At 42.1% G+C, this 21,663-nt stretch overlaps 1 protein-coding gene across 2 annotated transcripts in view; it reads left to right on the forward strand.

Annotated features, from left to right (window-relative positions):
• Nucleotides 1-19,939, forward strand: part of abtb2b (ankyrin repeat and BTB (POZ) domain containing 2b) — a 173,293-nt gene extending 153,354 nt beyond the window's left edge. Inside the window, exons 5-17 of one of the 2 annotated variants that reach the window (XM_014123879.2) lie at nt 4,231-4,396; nt 5,039-5,128; nt 5,870-5,971; nt 6,897-6,993; nt 10,263-10,398; nt 11,173-11,429; nt 15,145-15,323; nt 15,472-15,577; nt 16,031-16,133; nt 16,398-16,479; nt 16,840-16,908; nt 17,344-17,457; nt 18,394-19,939. In XM_014123879.2, the coding sequence (XP_013979354.2) occupies nt 4,231-4,396; nt 5,039-5,128; nt 5,870-5,971; nt 6,897-6,993; nt 10,263-10,398; nt 11,173-11,429; nt 15,145-15,323; nt 15,472-15,577; nt 16,031-16,133; nt 16,398-16,479; nt 16,840-16,908; nt 17,344-17,457; nt 18,394-18,633 (1,741 nt within the window). In that variant the 3' untranslated portion in view covers nt 18,634-19,939. The remainder of the gene's footprint in view (nt 1-4,230; nt 4,397-5,038; nt 5,129-5,869; nt 5,972-6,896; nt 6,994-10,262; nt 10,399-11,172; nt 11,430-15,144; nt 15,324-15,471; nt 15,578-16,030; nt 16,134-16,397; nt 16,480-16,839; nt 16,909-17,343; nt 17,458-18,393) is intronic. The other variant, XM_014123880.2, reaches the window with a different exon arrangement.
• Nucleotides 19,940-21,663: the final 1,724 nt, after the last annotated feature.

The raw sequence follows: 21,663 nt of genomic DNA on the forward strand, positions 1-21,663 counted from the left end.
GATGCTAAAACTTTGGACATATCAATAGATGGTGAAGTCAAAGATACTGGTTTCAAACTTTGGTGAAATATTTCGTAAATCCTGGTGTTGTTAAAAAAAGAAAAACAGCAGACAGTCATGTTACACTACATAGAATTGCAGGAAATTAGCTTCAAAATAACAAAAATATCCTAAGGCCCCCAAATTAAACGTTTGGTAGTGTATTTAATGTACAGTTGAAGTCGGAAGTTTACATACACCTTAGCCAAATATACACTGCTCAAAAAAATAAAGGGAACACTTAAACAACACAATGTAACTCCAAGTCAATCACACTTCTGTGAAATCAAACTGTCCACTTAGGAAGCAACACTGATTGACAATAAATTTCACATGCTGTTGTGCAAATGGAATAGACAACAGGTGGAAATTATAGGCAATTAGCAAGACACCCCCAATAAAGGAGTGGTTCTGCAGGTGGTGACCACAGACCACTTCTCAGTTCCTATGCTTCCTGGCTGATGTTTTGGTCACTTTTGAATGCTGGCGGTGCTTTCACTCTAGTGGTAGCATGAGACGGAGTCTACAACCCACACAAGTGGCTCAGGTAGTGCAGCTTATCCAGGATGGCACATCAATGCGAGCTGTGGCAAGAAGGTTTGCTGTGTCTGTCAGCGTAGTGTCCAGAGCATGGAGGCGCTACCAGGAGACAGGCCAGTACATCAGGAGACGTGGAGGAGGCCGTAGGAGTCCAACAACCCAGCAGCAGGACCGCTACCTCCGCCTTTGTGCAAGGAGGAGCAGGAGAAGCACTGCCAGAGCCCTGCAAAATGACCTCCAGCAGGCCACAAATGTGCATGTGTCTGCTCAAACGGTCAGAAACAGACTCCATGAGGGTGGTATGAGGGCCCGACGTCCACAGGTGGGGGTCGTGCTTACAGCCCAACACCGTGCAGGGCGTTTGGCATTTGCCAGAGAACACCAAGATTGGCAAATTCGCCACTGGCGCCCCGTTCGCTTCACAGATGAAAGCAGGTTCACACTGAGCACGTGACAGACGTGACAGAGTCTGGAGACGCCGTGGAGAACGTTCTGCTGCCTGCAACATCCTCCAGCATGACCGGTTTGGCGGTGGATCAGTCATGGTGTGGGGTGGCATTTCTTTGGGGGGCCGCACAGCCCTCCATGTGCTCGCCAGAGGTAGCCTGACTGCCATTAGGTACTGAGATGAGATCCTCAGACCCCTTGTGAGACCATATGCTGGTGCGGTTGGCCCTGGGTTCCTCCTAATGCAAGACAATGCTAGACCTCATGTGGCTGGAGTGTGTCAGCAGCTCCTGCAAGAGGAAGGCATTGATGCTATGGACTGGCCCACCCGTTCCCCAGACCTGAATCCAATTGAGCACATCTGGGACATCATGTCTCACTCCATCCACCAACGCTGCGTTGCACCACAGACTGTCCAGGAGTTGGCGGATGCTTTAGTCCAGGTCTGGGAGGAGATCCCTCAGGAGACCATCCGCCACCTCATCAGGAGCATGCCCAGGCGTTGTAGGGAGGTCATACAGGCACGTGGAGGCCACACACACTACTGAGCCTCATTTTGACTTGTTTTAAGGACATTACATCAAAGTTGGATCAGCCTGTAGTGTGGTTTTCCACTTTAATTTTGAGTGTGACTCCAAATCCAGACCTTATTTTGTTGTGAGCACATTCAAGTATGTAAATAAAAAAGTATTTAATTAGATTATTTCTTTCATTCAGATCTAGGATGTGTTGTTTAAGTGTTCCCTTTATTTTTTTGAGCAGTATATTTAAACTCAGTTTTTCATAATTCCTGACATTTATTCCTAGTAAAAATTCCCTGTTTTAGGTCAGTTAGGATCACCACTTTATTTTAAGAATAATAGTAGAGAGAATGATTTATTTCAGCTTTTATTTCTTTCATCACATTCCCAGTGGGTCAGAAGTTTACATACACTCAATTAGTATTTGGTAGCATTGCCTTTAAATTGTTTAACTTGGGTCAAACGTTTCAGGTAGCCTTCCACAAGCTTCCCACAATAAGGTGGGTGAATTTTGGCCCATTCCTCCTGACAGAGCTGGTGTAACTGAGTCAGGTTTGTAGGCCTCGTTGCTCAAACATGCTTTTTCAGTTCTGCCCACAAATTTTCCATAGGATTGAGGTCAGGGCCTTTTGATGGCCACTCCAATACCTTGACTTTGTTGTCCTTAAGCCATTTTGCCACATTGGAAGTATTCTTGGGGTCATTGTCCGTTTGGAAGACCCATTTGCGACTAAGCTTTAACTTCCTAACAGATGACTTGAGATGTTGCTTCAATATATCCACATAATTTTCCTTCCTCGTGATGCCATCTATTTTGTGAAGTGCACCAGTCCCTCCTGCAGCAAAGCACCCCCACAACATGATGCTGCCACCCCCCGTGCTTAACGGGTGGGATGGTGTTCTTCGGCTTACAAGCGACCCCTTTTTCCTCCAAACATAATGATGGTCATTTTGGCGAAACAATTATATTTTTGTTTTATCAGACCAGAGGACATTTCTCCTAAAAGTACGATCTTTGTCCCCATGTGCAGTTGCAATCCGTAGCCTGTTTTTTTATGGCGGTTTTGGAGCAGTGGCATCTTCCTTGCTGAGCGGCCTTTCAGATTATGTCGATATAGGACTCATTTTACTGTGGATATAGATACTTTTGTACCTGTTTCCTCCAGCATCTTTACAAGGTCCTTTGCTGTTGTTCTGGGATTGATTTGCCCTTTTCGCACCAAAGTATGTTAATCTCTAGAAGACAGAACGCGTCTCCTTCCTGAGCGTTATGACGGCTGCGTGGTCCCATGGTGTTTATATTTGCGTACTATTGTTTGTACAGATGAACGTGGTACCTTCAGGCGGTTGGAAATTGCTCCCAAGGATGAATCAGTCTTGTGGAGGTCTACAATTGTTTTCTGAGGTTTTGGCTGATTTCTTTTGATTTTCCCATGATGTCAAGCAAAGAGGCACTGAGTTTGAAGGTAGGCCTTGAAATACATCCACAGGTACACCTCCAATTGACTCAAATGATGTCAAATAGCCTATCAGAAGCTTCTAAAGCCATGACATAATTTTCTGGAATTTTCCAAGCTGTTTAAAGGCACAGTCAACTCAGTGTATGTAAACTTCTGACCCACTGGAATTGTGATACAGTGAATTATAAGTGAAATAAGCTGTCTGTAAGCAATTGTTGGAAAAATTACTTGTGTCATGCACAAAGTAGATGTCCTAACCGACTTGCCAAAACTGTAGTTTGTTAACAAGAAATTTGTGGAGTGGTTGAAAGACGAGTTTTAATATCTCCAACATTAGTGTATGTAAACTTCCGACTCAACTGTATCTCGATGAACAATAATTAAAATAAGCCCAAATGCAGGCTCCGGTAAACTTTTTTGACTTTGACCAACTAACATTTCTTGCATATCTATAGAACTTATTTGGTCTTTCACAATAGCTAGTGTAAGTTTTCTCATTCCTTACAATATGCTAAAATATAGAGTAATTAGTGTGCTTGTGTCAGCAAGAACACTACTGTTATTCTCCACACTTATTCTACTTTTCCACTTTATCCCAGTTTTTCCGTGGCAACTACTTGTTTTAATCTATGTCCTGGACAATGCAAGTCATTTTTTTTTTAAGTCTATTGAAATGCCCTTTGCCTCAAATTAAGTTGTCAAGTTTTGAATGTTCATTTCCTCCTGACCCTGTAATCTGATTGGTCGTGGCAGTAAACACTGATACTGCTAGCTGCACCATACATCTGATTTCGGATCAGTTTTGGCTTTTTGATCACAATGAATAAGATTACATAGACAAAGGGGACCTGATCCTACAGTAGATCAGCTGATGGAGGAAAGGCTTAAAGATATGTCTCTCACTTATATTTTGCTCCTGTCAAATTAGCTAGTTAAATCATCAACACATTACTTTATCAGTCATCAAAACTTAACTTCTGTCCCCTTTAAAAGGTCTCAGCCTAGTTATATTAACACCATATGTCTAGTCTAGACATCATCCTACTCAAAGAAACATTGTTAAGGTATTAAACTGCTCCACCCATTACATTATGTGGTTGATGAACACTGACTAACCTAACGCTAACCTTTTTCTCCTCCATTTGTCTCTCCCTTCCTCTCTTTCTGTTGTCCTTTTTCTTCATCTTCTTCTGTCTTTCCCCTTCCCGCTGTTTCTCCCCCAGGCCTGAGTGTTGTTTTAGTTCTTTCAGGCGTCTGGACTCCAAGGCGGCCACTGATAAGTTTCACTTGGACCTGGGCTTCCGCATGCTCAACTGTGGACGCACCGACCTGATTGGCCAGGCCATCGACTTGCTGGGGCCTGACGGGGTAAACAGCATGGATGACCAGGTATTGAGAGAGAGTGAGGGGTTGAGCAGGGTGTGTGTCAGGTGGGATCGGGGGGTGCTCTGTGTGTGTGTGTGTGTGTGTGTGTGTGTGTGTGTGTGTGTGTGTGTGTGTGTGTGTGTGTGTGTGTGTGTGTGTGTGTGTGTGTGTTTACAGTGCTGAAGGTAGGTGTGTGGATGTGCACATTTTGTGTGAACTCAACTGCTGAGTTGAGGTCTAACGTGCTGCAGTTGGTAGATCATATTCTAAAGCATTACATCTATCTCTATCTATCTATCTATCTATCTATCTATCTATCTATCTATCTATCTATCTATCTATCTATCTATCTATCTATCTATCTATCTATCTATCTATCTATCTATCTATCTATCTATCTATCTATCTATCTATCTATCTATCTATCTATCTATCTATCTATCTATCTATCTATCTATCTATCTATCTATCTATCTATCTATCTATCTATCTATCTATCTATCTATCTATCTATCTATCTATCTATCTATCTATCTATCTATCTATCTATCTATCTATCTATCTATCTATCTATCTATCTATCTATCTATCTATCTATCTATCTATCTATCTATCTATCTATCTATCTATCTATCTATCTATCTATCTATCTATCTATCTATCTAGGGTATGACCCCTCTAATGTATGCGTGCTCATCGGGAGATGAAGCTCTGGTGCAGATGTTGATTGATGCCGGAGCCAACCTAGATGTGGCGGTAAGGCTTTTTTCCTCTGCTCTGATTGGTTACTCTTGAGCAGGGTTTCTGTTAGCCGGTAAATGCCAGCTAAGTGTACCCAAACTTGGCAAAATTAGAAAAGATTGTATTGATTATCCCCGTTTCTCCGAGAGGGAATTCTTTCTCCAAAGCAGAGTAAAGACGGCCTCAAGATCATTCCTTCTTGAGGTCAACGAAACAAGGCTGTGTATCATGCGCAATTGTTGCATTTCAGTTGAGCTTATTGTGTAGCAATTGGAAACTAAACATCGTTGCCAACTATTCACGTCGAAGAGTTACAATTTTGCAATCACTAGGCAGCCAACTACCTATAGTAGGGAACAGAGTTGTTATCAATAAACCACGTATATCACACAAGACACGAGTGACGACCCAAATGATAGTTGGGGTCGTGACTTTTAACCTGCTACGTTAATTCTTCTAACCTGCTGTGTAAATTCTCCTAACCTTCTATGAAAAGTAAAATCAGATGTTAATTTGACAAGGGCCTGCCGTGACCGGCTGGCCCTGGTGTACCTCAGTAGACTATAAGACTAAATGCTCAATTCAATCCGTATCGCTGAAGGTCAATCTCGCTACAATGCAGATCTTCAGCACTATATATTGAATTGAGCCCTACATGAAAAAATGTAAAATGTGCAGCTGTGAACAATGCATTACAGTAAACATCTATCATGACATTGATACCTAACTTCTTCTCCCTCTGCCTCTTCTGCCCAGGTGCCTGTCTGTTCTTCCAAGCAACCCTCTGTCCACCCGGACAGTCGCCACTGGGCGGCTCTTACCTTCGCTGTGCTGCACGGTCACATCTCTGTGGTGCAGGTAGGAATGACTGAAAAGACTATTATTAATTGGCACACCTCATGTAGTTCCAGATGAAGAAAGGGAGAAAAAAAACAAAAAAACAAATTCACTTCAAAGGCCAGGATTCAATTCAATGCAGATTAGCAACCTGCACACAATGATATACTTTTAAAGACAATTTTGAATATACAATTTTCAATGTTCATGGAGATCATGTTCGCTCTAAACTCTACAGATATTGGCACAGGCAGAAATCACCTTTAAAGGTCAATCTCAGTACAAATCAAATCAAATGTATTTATATAGCCCTTTTTACATCAGCTGATATCTCAAAGTGCTGTAGAGACCCAGCCTAAAACCCCAAACAGCAAGCAATGCAGGTATAGAAGCACGGTGGCTAGGAAAAACTCCCTAGAAAGGCCAAAAACCTAGGAAGAAACCTAGAGAGGAACCAGGCTGTGAGGGGTGGCCAGTCCTCTTCTGGCTGTGCCGGGTGGAGATTATAACAGCACATGGCCAAGATGTTCAAATGTTCATAAATGACCAGCATATTCAAATAATAATAATCACAGGTTTTTAATTAAGCAATAAGGCCTAAGGGGGTGTGGTATATTGGCCATATACCACAAGCCCTAGAGGTGCCTTATTTCTATTATAAACGGGTTACAAACATCAATGAAACAGTAAACAAATGTTTTTGCGTCATACCCGTGGTATATTGTCTAATATACACATTTCAGCCAATCAGCACCCAAACTACCGCTTTATAATCTGCATTTTTTTGGCATCCCGGCCCTGTCTTTTTTCACAGAAACACCTATCATCATTTTGCCGTGGTTTGCTTCACCTTCTTCCACCTCAACAGACAGGGTGTATACTGTAGATTAGAATATGTTGTGCCTAACCCTTACCCTGTGTGTGTGTGGTGTGTGTGTGTTGGCAGCTCCTGTTGGATGCAGGGGCTAACGTGGAAGGGGCAGCCGTCCGAAACGGGCAGGAGAGCACAGCAGACACCCCTCTCCAGCTGGCATCTGCAGCAGGTGAGCACCACATGAGCATGGGCGGGCACAGCCACATGTCATACACACGTGCACACACACACTCACAAGCACGCACACACAAACCACAATATAGATCTCACGCAACACTCACAAATACACTCCTACACACAAGCATTCAAAAGTGTGTGATGGAAATGTATGTCAGACCTGAGAGGTATACTACGATGGAGGCTAGATCTGAAGTTTTCTAAAGCTAGCCAGCTTCAGTCAGCTTTACATTCCAGTTCAGGCTTCATCCATGTTACGAAGGTGGATATTGATCGTTCACCCGCCATTTACTCGAGCATGCTCAAGTTGGGCTTGTAACTGCGCGTTCATGTCACATTTGGCTAGTCCAACGCCGAACTCTTCATTGAGACGATGCTGAAACATCAATCCATGGGCGAGTCAGTGATACATTTTTATTTGTGTCGAAATCAAAATGAAAGACGTAACCTTACAAATTCAGTAGGCTATGGTGTGAAATAGGCTGTTAGACTGCCGTCTTAATTTTATTACGTATCGTTAATGCCATCTTTGTTGTGCTTTGGTGTGCTTATCAATGCACTGTCATGACTGTCCTGTGAGGATCACAATGGATCAGATCAGCTTGGCAATGGTTGACAATATCCAGACCTTTTCTCACCCACAGAAGGGGCGAGAGGGAACTTGGCTGGTTTGACAGTTCACACCCTGTTGTAAATTATAGGAGAAGGGGGGCTCGTTCTCCCCCTCCAGTAAAATCCACCAGAGGAATGCCTTTGTTAACAGGTTTTTCCCTCCGAAACTCTAACACAGTCAAAAGTGGATACTGGAACAATAATTCTAACTTAAGAATGTGGGGAAGGGGCAGTGGTGAGCTATAGAAAACTAATTTCATATTGTTTTTTATTTTGTGATGTCATAAAAAATTGTATGGACGAAATACTATAACTTGGAAAGTATATCCCCTTTATCTGTAAAGTTTTCATCTAATACGTTGTGCATATAATATGAAAAAGTATTAAAGTATTTTTGTTAAGCTATGAATGCGATTATAGGAGGTGTAAGAGATTCTATCTCCTATAAACTTTGCACAGTAAGTAGCTACACCATGGGTGAGGTCAGAAGAGCGTGTCAGATTGATGGAACCGTGCCCTTCAGCCAGAGAGCATAAAAGGATTGCCCACAGAGATTAACATTAGACCAGGAAAGATGGGGAGTTGCAGCCCACGTCTAAAGTGGTTTAAACTCTGAATCTCAGACCAGGAAATGTGAGGCGGGAGCTACATGTTTGAAATGGTTTGAACTTTGAACCACAACACGAGGTGAAGAAATAAACTCACCTTCCTTTAGACCAGAGAGATGGCGAGCTGCAGCTCATGTCCATCGTGGTCCAAGTCCTGAATACCAACACGAGGGGCAAAACTAACTCCCCTCTGACAATCACTGAGACAGCTGATTAGCTGTCTTGAGTCAAATATCTAGAAAAGCCAATCTATGTGAGACTATCCTACTACGCTCATCACCAATGGGAACCGTCGACATGGCTGGCTAGCTATCTTCCAGAGTGAACAACAGTAGAAGACAGGAAAGGGGAGACCACTTTCGGACAATCAAAACCATACAGCTTGCCGCTGAAAGGCCAACAACCTTCCTAAGGAGGGCTGGTTCCGACCGAACAAAGGCACTCACACGTAAATGCATTAATGATTTCTTATTCCAAACGGGCAGCGATTCGTGTGCAAATTATATGATTACTGTGAGAATAGTTCTGTATCGACAATAAGTGTATTTCTCTCTCTCTCTCTCTCTCTCTCTCTCTCTCTCTCTCCATGGCATTGTGTAGAAGCCACCATAGTGTAAAGGTTTGCTAGGGTCTCATGTATTAAGTATGTATGTTATCATGTTATTATTTAGTTAGCTAGTAAATAAATAAATTAAACCAATTTGTGTAGTACTGAATCATGAGTAAGGCTGGGTTTTTTGCAGATGCTGGAGGTTGACTGTTCAGAAGGATATGATATGATAAGAGGTTATGATTAATATGTTGACTGTTTTATGGATGTTATAGGTAAAAACCTTGTAGAGTTTAATTCGGGAGATGGTAACTCTTTAAACAACCTCTTCAGTGGTGCCCCAAATCCTAATGAGTAAATTGTTACATGATTAATTAAATTGGGTAACAATTAAAACATAGTTAGTGGATTAAATAAATAACAGTCATCAGATTAATGAAAGTAAAGTCACGACAGCACAAACACCTTTTTTCTCACTCCTATCGATAAAATAATTGTATTAAGTCATGCAAACGTTTTACTGTGCTGAAGTTTCAAATGCATTCTGTCATTTCTAAATGTGTAATGTGATAGGTATTTTAACATGACTATATTTAACACAAAAAACAACCACATTTGATTAATAAAATATTTTTATCTGCCATCTTCCTCAAATTACATTAAAAAGAAGGCGATGATGACACCATCTTTGCGAGAGGGAGGGAATCTGATTTCATTGGTCCTCAACTCACGGCTCCGACACTTCACTCGGGATAAATAGAGTAAGCCCTGAGTTAGTCTGCCCCGGAGCAGATTAGTTCTGAATGATTCGTTTCCTTGCTAAAAGGTGAATCACTTTTAACGTTACTACTTATCCTGAGTTGAACTCAGTTGACAAAAGTTACCTTGCTAACTCCTCAAACCTCATTCGTAGAATAGGGCTCTGCTCAGTACAGTAACTCTGTACAGCAACAGAAGTTCACCTGGCTCTGACTTACTGAGGTCAGTTACTAGTGCGAGGGAGGAATATGAGGGAAGGAGTGTGAGATTGACTGAAGGAGGGATAGTGAGGAATGAATTCAGAGAATTAATAAGGGATGGAAGGAATTAGGTTGGGAGGGAATAAGTGTTTAGGAGTGAATGAACACTGTCTGTCGTTAGGTGTGTGTGTGTGTGGGGGGGGGGTTGGTTGGTTGGGTGTTTAGAAGCCTCTGGGCAACACAGTCCTGTGTTATATATCTGAGAAGCCACACAGATATCTGAGAAGCTGCAGAGAGGGACACACACACACACAATCCACACACAGCTTGTGACAGTCTGTAGGCTCCCAACAAGTATGTGCGTGAGTGTTTATGTTTGTGTATATACACGAGCAAGTCTGTAAGTCATATATTGTAAGTGTGATATTTTATCATCCTTGATTCTAATTCAAAAGTGTTTCACTGTGTTTGTCAGATCAGAGTTGCACAAATCCATTTTGCGCTATTAACCCTTTGATTTCCTTGTCTCCAGGGAACTATGAGATGGTGAGCCTGCTCCTCACCAGGGGGGCAGACCCTCTGTCCAAGACCCATGATGGCAACGCTTTGACATCATCACTCTATGAGGACATGAACTGCTTCAGTCACGCCGCAGCGCACGGACACAGGTACGAGGAGGACCGTCTGAAGAACCCTTATCACACTATTGTACCAACCCAACCAAACTATGCTGGCTCAGATATGTTCTTTTCACAGCAACTATAGTGAATGCGTAACCAGGCCAGCTCAGTACTGCTTTACAGCTTGGTTTGGCTCAGTAGTGTAAAAAGTCATTGTTTCAATAAGTGAAAGCAACACTATGGAATTGGAATTCCCTATAATGTGTTGTCATTCTAAGTAAGGGTAGGAAAGAAACACTTGAGAGTAGTCAGATGTAGCCTATGTTAACCGTACTAGCCCTGTTATTTGTCATATACTTGACTTAATACCCCTGGCATGGAAGGGTGTGTGTGTGTTTAAGGGGGTGTTGGGGTGGGATCAGGGGCTTCATTCCATTCATAGCCCATCTGTCAGAAACCAACTGTTGAAGAGTGTAGAGCGCTCCACCTGTTCAGTGTGTGTGTGTGTTAGGGGATCAGGATGTAGACTCAACGTGTGGATGCCAGTATAATTGTGACCGATTATTTAATTTAAGAGAAGCTATACCTTTACATTTCATGGAACTTTGAGTGGAAATTGTGGCTATGTGTAGCGGACTCCATCAATGTAGCTATATGTGCATGATAGCTTTTGCCCAAGTAAACCTTAAACAACCTCCACTGATTCACTCTCTCTTTCTCTCTCCCTCGCCCTCCCTATCATCTACTCCCCCTGCTGCCCTCCCTCCGTCCCTCTCTCCCTTTCTCGTTCTCCCTCCCTCCCCCTCTCTCTCTCTCCAACAGGAACGTGTTGCGCAAACTGCTCACCAAGCCCCAGCAGGTCAAAGAGGACGTCCTCTCCCTCGAAGAGATGCTAGCTGAAGGGGTGGAAGGGGAGGACGCCTGCTCTCTCCCCAGCCTACCTCCTCCATCCCCTGGGTGCCCGTCTGAGGGGGGCATCCCGCGGCTGTGCAAGGCCAGGATGAAGGCCCTTCAGGAGGCTAGTTACTACAGCGCCGAGCACGGCTACCTGGATGTCACCATGGAGCTACGGGCACTGGGTAAGTGGAGAATGGGACCAGAGATAGAAAATGTGTAAAACGCCTCAATATGGTGACATAAAAGAGGCTGTGTTAAGCATCAATTCATCATCAATCCAAATAGTCACATTATGGATGGAAATCTCATAACCCTCTATAAAACTGAACCATTACAGATTCCGCTATATACATTTTAAGGTCATTTTTGATTGAGCCGACATAACAAACGTTTACCATATCCGCTAAAGTGGGAACATTGCCTTTAAATTTTAATCACGCTGTAAAGCTGAATTTCCACAATGCGGATTGAATAGAGCCCTTAGATACTCGACAAATGAATATACTGTACATGATAAAGACTATGAGGCACACAACCTATTAGGATCCTATCACCTTTTAATAGTGAGGATTTTCTGATTCGCATTGGATCTTCTTCAAGTCAGACAGGACCATAGTGTGCTGGCTGGCATTTTTGTTCTTTTTACAAGATGGATAGAACATGCAGTGCCAGTCAAAAGTTTGGACACACCTACTCATTCAAGGGTTTTTCTTTATTTTTACTATTTTGTAATAGTGAAGACATCAAAACTATGAAATAACACATATGGAATCATATAGTAACCAAAAAAGTGTTAACCTGTTGGGGCTAGGGGGCAGTATCTGCACGGCCGGATAAAAAACGTACCCGATTTAATCTGGTTACTACTCCTGCCCAGTAACTAGAATATGCATATAATTATTGGCTTTGGATAGAAAGCACCCTAAAGTTTCTAAAACTGTTTGAATGGTGTCTGTGAGTATAACAGAACTCATTTGGCAGGCCAAAACCTGAGAAGATTCCTTACAGGAAGTGGCCTGTCTGACCATTTCTTGCCCTCCTTGATCATCTCTGGCATGACGTGACACTTCCTACGGCTCCCATGGGCTCTCAGAAGGCGGGAAAAAGCTGAACGATGTAATTCCATCCCCAGGCTGAAACACATTAGCGCGTTTGGCAAGTGCTCTATCAGAGGGCCATTAGACTGAGGCTCGTGCATGAGGGGATAGCATGCTTTTACTTTCACTCTCTTTGTAATAAAAAAAAAAACGATTTCCCGGTCGGAATATTATCGCTTTTTTACGAGAAAAATGGCATAAAAATAGATTTTAAACAGCGGTTGACATGCTTCGAAGTACGGTAATGGAATATTTAGAAATTTTTTGTCACGAAATGCGCCATGCTCGTCACCCTTATTTACCCTTTCGGATAGTGTCTTGAACGCACGAACAAAACGCCGCTGTTTGGATATAACAATGGATTATTTGGGACCAAACCAACATTTGTTATTGAAGTAGAAGTCCTGGGAGTGCATTCTGACGAAGAACACCAAAGGTAATAACATTTTTCTTATAGTAAATCTGACTTTGGTGAGTGCTAAACTTGCTGGGTGTCTAACTAGCTAGCCCTGTGATGTCGGGCTATCTACTGAGAATATTGCAAAATGTGCTTTCACCGAAAAGCTATTTTAAAATCGGACATAGCGAGTGCATAGAGGAGTTCTGTATCTATAATTCTTAAAATAATTATGTTTTTTGTGAACGTTTATCGTGAGTAATTTAGTAAATTCACCGGCAGTGTTCGGTGGGAATGCTAGTCACATGCTAGTCACATGCTAATGTAAAAAGCTGGTTTTTGATATAAATATAAACTTTGTTGACCAAAACATGCATGTATTGTATAACATAATGTCCTAGGGTTGTCATCTGATGAAGATCATTAAATGTGACATTATATGCTAGCTTGAAAAATGGGTGTCTGATTATTTCTGGCTGGGTACTCTGCTGACATAATCTAATGTTTTGCTTTCGTTGTAAAGCCTTTTTGAAATCGGACAGTGTGGTTAGATTAATGAGAGTCTTGTCTTTAAAATGGTGTAAAATAGTAATATGTTTGAAAAATTGAAGTTTTTGCATTTTTGAGGTATTTGAATATCGCGCCACGGGATTACACTGGCTGTTGAGTAGCAAGCGTCCCACCTAGCCCATAGAGGTTAAACAAATCAAAATATATTTTATATTTGAGATTCTTCAAAGTAGCCATCCTTTGCCTTGATGACAGCTTTGCACACTCTTGGCATTCTCTCAACCAGCTTCACCTGGAATGCTTTTCCAACAGTATTGAAGGAGTTCCCACATATGCTGAGCTCTTGTTGTCTGCTTTTCCTTCACTCTGCGGTCAAACTCATCCCAAACCATCTCAGTTGGGTTGAGGATGGGTAATTATGGAGGCCAGGTCATCTGATGCAGCACTCATCACTCTCCTTCTTGGTCAAATAGCCCTTACACAGCCTGGGGGTGTGTTGTGTCATTGTCCTGTTGAAAAACAAATGATAGTCCAACTAAGCGCAAACAAGATGGGATGGGTGTATTGCTGCAGAATGCTGTGGTAGCCATGCTAGTTAAGTGTGCCTTGAATTCTAAATATATCACTGACAGTGTCACCAGCAAAGCACCGTCACAGTTCATACTCTATGCTTCACGGTGGGAACCACACATGCGGAGACCATCCGTTCACCTACTCTGCATGGCGGTTGGAACCAAAAATCTAACATTTGGACTTATCAGACCAAATGACAGATTTCCACTGGTCTAATGTCCATTGCTCGTGTTTCTTGGCCCAAGCAAGTATCTTCTTCGTATTAGTGTCCTTTAGTAGTGGTTTCTTTTCAGCAATTCGACCATGAAGGCCTGATTCACGCGGTCTCCTCTGAACAGTTGATGTTGAGATGTCTGTTACTTGAACTCTTTGAAGAATTTATTTGGGCTGCAATTTATGAGGCTGGTAACTTTAATGAAATCGTCTGCAGCAGAGGTAACTATGGGTCATCCTTTCTTGTGGCGGTCCTCGGTTTCATCATAGCACTTGATGGTTTTTGCGACTGCACTTGACATTCTTGAAATGTTCCGTGTTGACTGATCTTCATGTCTTAGAATGGCGCAGCGGTCTAAGGCACTGCATCTCAGTGCTAAAGGCGTCACTACAGACCCTGGTTCGATTCCAGGCTGTATCACAACCGGCCGTGATTGGGAGTCCCATAGAGTGGCGCACAATTGACCCAGCATCGTCCGGGTTAGGGTTTGACCGGGTAAGGCCGTCATTGTAAATAAGAATTTGTTCTTAACTGGCTTGCCTAGTTAAATAAAGGTTAAATAAAAATACAAAATAAAAATTAAAGCAATGATGGTCTGTCGTTTCTCTTTGCTTATTTGAGCTGTTCCTGCCATAATATGGATTTGGTCTTTTACCAAATAGGGCAATCTTCAGTAAACCGCCCCTACCTTGTCGCAACAAAACTGATTCAAACGCATAAAGAAGGAAGGAAATTCCACAAATAAACTTTTAACAAGGCAGACCTGTTAATTGAAATGCATTCCAAGTGACTACGTCATGAAGCTGGTTGAGAGAATGCCAAGAGTATGCAACGCTGTCATCAATGCAAAGGGTGGCTACTTTGAAGAATGTCAAATATAAAATATATTTTTATTTGTTTAACACTTTTTTGGTTACTATATGATTCCATGTGTGTTATTTCATAGGTTTGATGTCTTAACTATTATTCTACAATATAGAAAATAGTAAAAATAATGAAAAACCCTTGAATGAGTAGGTGTGTCCAAACTTTTGACTGGTACTGTATAGTATGTGGAAATGTCCTTTCTGCTTATTTTATCATCATGTGTAATGTGACTTGTCCAGGTGTCCCATGGAAGCTGCACGTGTGGCTGGAGTCTCTGCGAGTGGCCCAGCAGCAGTCTAGGGCCTCGGTCACTCTGTCCCTCCTTCGAGAGTTCACCTCCATCAGGGAGGAAGACTACTGCCACGAGCTAGTCTCTCTGGGCCTACCCCTCATGTTCACCATCCTACGAACCACCAAGGTAGGGCCACATGAGCGAACAACTCAACAAGGGTAAAATTAAGGAAATGAACAAGCAAATATAAATAAATAACAGTAATGTAATACATTGTTATTTTCATGCGTAGGCTATTGGATCTAGTCTAACCAGTTTCCTCTCTCCCTCTCAGAACGATGCCATCACCCAGCAGCTTGCAGCCATCTTTAGCCACTGCTTTGGCCCGGCTCCACTGCCGGCCATTCCGGAGATGAAGGCCACCCTCTCAGCACAGCTGGGTAATGGAGATCTCCTTTTTAATTATGTTTGTGCAAACAGACGTTACTATGGAGTGATATTATCTCAACCAGACATTGAATTTGAATGTAATGATTTCGAATTTGTATTAAGAAATGTAATTTATAATGTCTAAACTTTTTAAACAGCTCTATGTGTACTGTTTTAAATGTTTTTATCTAACTGGGACTACAGTTGAAAACTAGTTAGCTGGCTGACTTTGGGGCATTTATAGAAATGTTGATCGATGCATTGTTCCTTTCAAAAAGATGTAATAAATGAACAGAAAATGTAATGACATTTTATGAAACATTTGTATAAAAATGTTCTTCTTGTGCAAGCAAACATAACCGAAACCGGCCAACGACTCCTGTGTTAGTTTTTCATTGTTTTAGTTTTTATTTGCAAGGGAATGGATATTAGTTGAAATCAAAGTTTTTTTCCTGATCCTCCAGACCCCCATTTTCTGAATAACATGGAGATGTCAGATGTGACGTTTTTGGTGGAGGGGAAACCTTTCTACGCCCACAAAGTCCTGCTGATCACTGCTTCAGACAGGTGAGAAGAGTAAGGGGGGAGAATGGGTGACAAAAGGTGAGAGGGGTTAGCAGAAGGGTGAGAGGGGTGGGCAGAGGGGTAGAGGTGATGTTCATGCAGATAATGTTCATGTTGGAGGGTAGGGGAGAGGGGAGGATATTGTTTAGAATTGGCAAGAGGAGGGATTACGGAAATGATGTTGAATATGTGTTTGAAATAATTACAACCATGGAGTTGACAATTGATGACCATTGTCTAACCTGAACTTTTCTCTGTGGTGCGCAGGTTCAAGTCTCTGCTGGCCTCATCAGGACCAGACGGAACTAAAGCTATTGAGATCAGTGACGTCAAGTACAACGTCTTCCAGGTAACTGAATCAGATAATGAGCTCTCAACCTGAATCTTAGTTCTCACTGTTGAGTATCATGTAGATATTTAGTTATGTGTGTCTACATAGCCCCATATTGACTAGAGAATCCCAGAATTTATGTCATTAGCTTGGCGGGGCTTTAGACTCCAAAACAATTTTAGGTACCATGTCCTTTTACTCCAAACTGTTTCCTCATAGGCAATATAACAGTTATCTCTATGTGTTTCCTATCCTTGTTACCTTCCCTTTCCTTTAACCAATGATCTGAAATCATATCGAAATATAGCAAAGTATGACCAATGAGTTGATGGAATATTGGATGATGGTAAATCTGATATTTATTTGACCTCTGTCCAGATGATGATGTCATACCTGTACTGCGGAGGGACAGAGTCACTGAAGACCAACGTGTCTGACTTGTTGGAGGTGAGAATTCAGCCATTTTGTTTCTGAAATGCTCATAGAAAGACACATAGACTCCTTCCCAATTATGCATCCTCTCCTCGCCTACTCATTCATTGCACTGATCTGAAGGCACTGATCAGGTTAAATCCTGTCAAGTTTTTTCCAATCAGTGCAGATTAAGGCGAGTAGATGAGGAGAGGACAGATTTATAAGACATTGAAATAGAGCCAAACTGTATGCCATTCAGAGGTCCTTGTACTAATCTACAACCAAGTTCACCATAGCAGTCAATCACTCACTCATTGTAATGTTTTTTTGTTTGTTCACATATTCATAATGAAATCACATAATTTGCTTGATTTGTTGGGCAAAAAAGGCTTTGAATGGATCACAGGCCTGAGAACTTGTAGCATTATCTAATCTGCTGTATTTTGTTATGTGGTTGGTGTTTCCCAGCTGCTTTCAGCGGCCAGCGTTTTTCAGTTGGGGGCCCTACAGAGACACTGTGAGATAATCTGCTCCCAGAGCATCGATCTTGAAAATGCTGTCAGCATCTACAGGACGGCCAAGGTAAGGCCCTAGATATAGACTCTCACTGTGTATTCTGGATCTCAGTTGTTTGTTGGATACCGTCATGTATTAAGAGTCTCAGTTTACAAATTTCACCCAAATGTCACACTACACTCTTCTTACATGCTGACCAGACCGGACTCGTCGCCTGCGCAAGCGTTGCAAAATAAATGTAGAAATCCATGTTATTCAATTATTGCACCCACACTGCTCGCGTGCGCCAACGAGCATCTGCGTTGCCAAGGGCTAAAATAGAAGTCATTCCTATTTCTGACGCAGATCACGCTGCAAGTCCTGCCTCTCCCATCTCCTCATTGGTTTATAGAAGCAGGCACAGAAAGATGAACTGTTTTGCCGGTTGTCGTGGTAATACTATGAAAGTTTAGATGCCAATCACCATATAAGTTCAAAGATGAAAAAGCCTGGAAGGAGGAGAGATGACTAGAAACGATTCGGTTGACCGTTTTATGTGTGGATTAATTGTCGGAGTAGAGGACCTTGTGCATTTCAGGTAAAATAACAACTCAATGTTTATATCCCAGGACAAATTAGCTAGCAACAGCAAGCTAGCTAAATAGGACAAATTAGCTAGCAAGTGCAAGCTAACAAGCTAAATTGCCATACATGTTTAATGCTTTTCGACCTGTCCCCAAATTAATGCCATTGGTTCAGAGTTTGTTTTCATATTTTAACCTGTGTGTCGTGATCGCGTTTGGTGTAGGGGGACAAAATAAATGTATGGACGATAGCGCATGCTCGCAGGCGGTTTGGGTTCCGTGTTATTCTGAAAAGGTAAAGAATAGCTGTGACTGGGGTCTATCTGGTAGTAGTTTGTTAAACAGTACCATCGGAAAAGTAGCTACTGCGTGAATACCACAGTGTGGTTTTGTAGCGAATTGAGCCATAAGTGTGTGTCTCTCTCTCTGTCTACCCCAGGCCCACGGTGCATCAGTGCTGAGTTCATTCTGCGAGGGCTTCTTCCTGCAGCACATGGCAGGGCTCCTGGAGAGAGAGGCCTTCCGGTCTCTGCTCCTGGGGCCTCTGGGGGCCCGCTGGGTGACGGAGATGGGCTCGGGGCCTAAAATGGTGCCTCCTAGGGGAGACTCGCCACTGGAGGAACTCGAGATGACCCTGGCTCGCCGGCTACGCTCTCTCTACATCACCTCGCGTGTCTGACGAGGAAAGGAGAAAGATGGAATGCAGAGGAGAGGAAAAGGAGGAAGAGAGTGTGCAATCGGTGCACACTCTCTTCCTCCTGGGAGGAGAAAGTCTCAAGTGTTTTAGGACGTCACGAGTGCCCTTAGATACAGATTTAGGATCAGATTGCCATCCCGTGATCCTAACCTGAACCATTAGAGTGGAAAACCACTGAAACTGACCTTAGCTCAGCATCTAAGGGCATCGTCATCCTTAATCGTTATTTCTCGATGGAGGGTAAGACAAGGATGAAAGAGATAAGGCTGGATAGAGAGTGGGTGTGATGGGTACAGGATGGGTACCGTGACGGCCTGTTCCCAAATTTGACTCTTGGACAATTTATTTTGCTACACGGACAATTCAGTGTTTGACCTGAAGTACTCACCTCTAGCTGTCTATTACAGTAGCTATATATACGCAGTGGAAGAGTGAACAGAATGGTCTATCTGTCTGTCTTTCTGTTTGTCACCAAGGCTCTGGAAGCTTGTGTACAGAGACGGACAAGACAGCAGAATGAGGCAGTGAAAACTTTAACATTTAGGATTTCTAGAACACTGCTGCCGCCCAGTGGACAAAGCCCGTAAAGAACTCAGATTATAAAAATAGAGTGACTAGATTATGTTTCCATGCCTCAAATAAAGGTAAAAAGGTTCTGATGGAATATAGAAAGTCTGAAACATTATTTTAATGGACCACTGATATGAAGGGGCTGGAGTTCTCTTTTCCTTCAGCCCCCTTCAGAGTGGTGAAGACTGAGAGAAGAGGTGGATTTGAGAGCCCCCACAGTGGATTCAAAGAAGTTGGTTTTACTAAGTGTATTTTCTTTATACATAGTCGTCCTATTTTTTTTCTTTCTTTTTTTGACAGAGTGAAGAGGAAAGAAAAACACTTACTAAAGAGTGGAATGGACATTTTCTATTTAAAGAAAAAAAGATGTGAGAGTATTTAACAGGGAGTTCCCTTTTTATTGTGTTTTAATAATTGTAGGCAAATTATTATTATTAATGTAAGATAAAGATTTGTGTAGCTGGACAATTCCAGGCCTTGTACACACTAACCATTACAGTTGAAGTCGGAAGTTTACATACACTTAGGTTGGAGTCATTAAAACTAGTTTTTCAACCACTCCACAAATTTCTTGTTAACAAACTATAGTTTTAGCAAGTCGGTTAGAACATCTACTTTGTGCATGACACACGTAATTTTTCCAACAATTGTTTACAGACAGATTATTTCACTTAAAATTCACTGTATCACAATTCCAGTGGGTCAGAAGTTTATATACTCTAAGTTGACTGTGCCTTTAAACAGTATGGAAAATTCCAGAAAATGATGTCATGGCTTTAGAAGCTTCTGAGAGGCTATTTGGGGGTCGCTTGCAAGCCGAAGAATACCATCCCAACCGTGAAGCACAGGGGTGGCAGCATCATGTTGTGGGGGTGCTTTGCTGCAGGAGGGACTGGTGCACTTCACAAAATAGATGGCATCACGAGGAAGGAAAATTATGTGGATATATTGAAGCAACATCTCAAGACATCTGTCAGGAAGTTAAAGCTTAGACGCAAATGCGTCTTCCAAATGGACAATGACCCCAAGAATACTTCCAATGTTGTGGCAAAATGGCTTAAGGACAACAAAGTCAAGGTATTGGGAGTGGCCATCACAAGGCCCTGACCTCAACCCTATGCAAAATTTGTGGGCAGAACTGAAAAGGCGTGTACGAGCAAGGAGGCCTACAAACCTGACTCAGTTACACCAGCTCTGTCAGGAGGAATGGGCCAAAATTCACCCAACTTATTGTAGGAAGCTTGTGGAGGGCTACCCAAAACATTTGACCCAAGTTAAACAATATAAAGGCAATGCTACCAAATACTAATTGAGTGTATGTAAACTTCTGACCCACTGGGAATGTGATGAAAGAAATAAATGCTGAAATAAATAATTCTCGATACTATTATTCTGACTTTTCACATTCTTAAAATAAAGTGGTGATCCTAACTGACCTAAAACAGGGAATTTTTACTAGGATGGAATGTCAGGAATTTTGAAAAACTGAGTTTAAATGTATTTGGCTAAGGTGTATGTAAACTTCCGACTTCAACTGTAAGTAAACTGGGTCATGTTCATTAGGTAACAAATGGAAGAAACCAGACTGAAACAGGTAGGGAGTACCTAAGAAATGCAAATGTTTTGTTTTACATTGCTAAATGTTTTCCGTCACGTGCCCTAATGAACAAAACCCTGGCAAGGTACAATAATAACATTTCACACTATTGTGCTGACCTGAACCACACTGTGCTGGCCCAAGATATTTTATAATTCTCATTTTCAGCACGGTTCCAGAAACTATGGTGGATGAGGAACCAGGCCAGTGCAGTGCAGCTTGGCTTGGTTAGGCACAGTAGTATGAATCGGATATAACAGTAGCCAATATGGGATTTGGAACTGCAACCTCCTACGTAAACTCTGCTTTACTGCTCAATACTGTAATAAATGCTGTAATAAAGCATCAAGCCTGGCAAGCAATTGGTTTTAATAGGTCTATGTTTTTACCTTATATTTCAATGCAGGTAAGTATTTCAGTTAGCCTGTCTGTTTCTTCTCTGTTGCCAACTCCTTATAAAATTATGCCGTTGACAGCAATGGAATTAGCAAGAGCACAAACAGATCTGGGACCAGGGTAGATTTGAGTAGGTTCTTTTGCCACTGGATAGATCTCGATTCATTCCTTATCGCCGAAGTTCAGCGCTATAGAGCGCTTGAAATTTAAAGCCAATTTCCGATTGAGCTGACATATACAGCGTTTTATGGTGAACGCAGTCTCCGCAAACGTGGGAGCATTGCCTTTAAATTTCAATTGCGCTATAGCGCTGAACTTCAGTGTTATGGATTCAATTGAGCCCCTATTTTAGATTACTATTTAAATATAATACTCATATAATAACAGAAAATTATATAATGCTCAACTAAAAAGTACTAAATTTGACCCAGTGTCACTTATGCCCCTTT

This window comes from Salmo salar, chromosome ssa10 (assembly GCF_905237065.1).
Source record: "Salmo salar chromosome ssa10, Ssal_v3.1, whole genome shotgun sequence".
Classification (NCBI taxonomy): domain Eukaryota; kingdom Metazoa; phylum Chordata; class Actinopteri; order Salmoniformes; family Salmonidae; genus Salmo; species Salmo salar.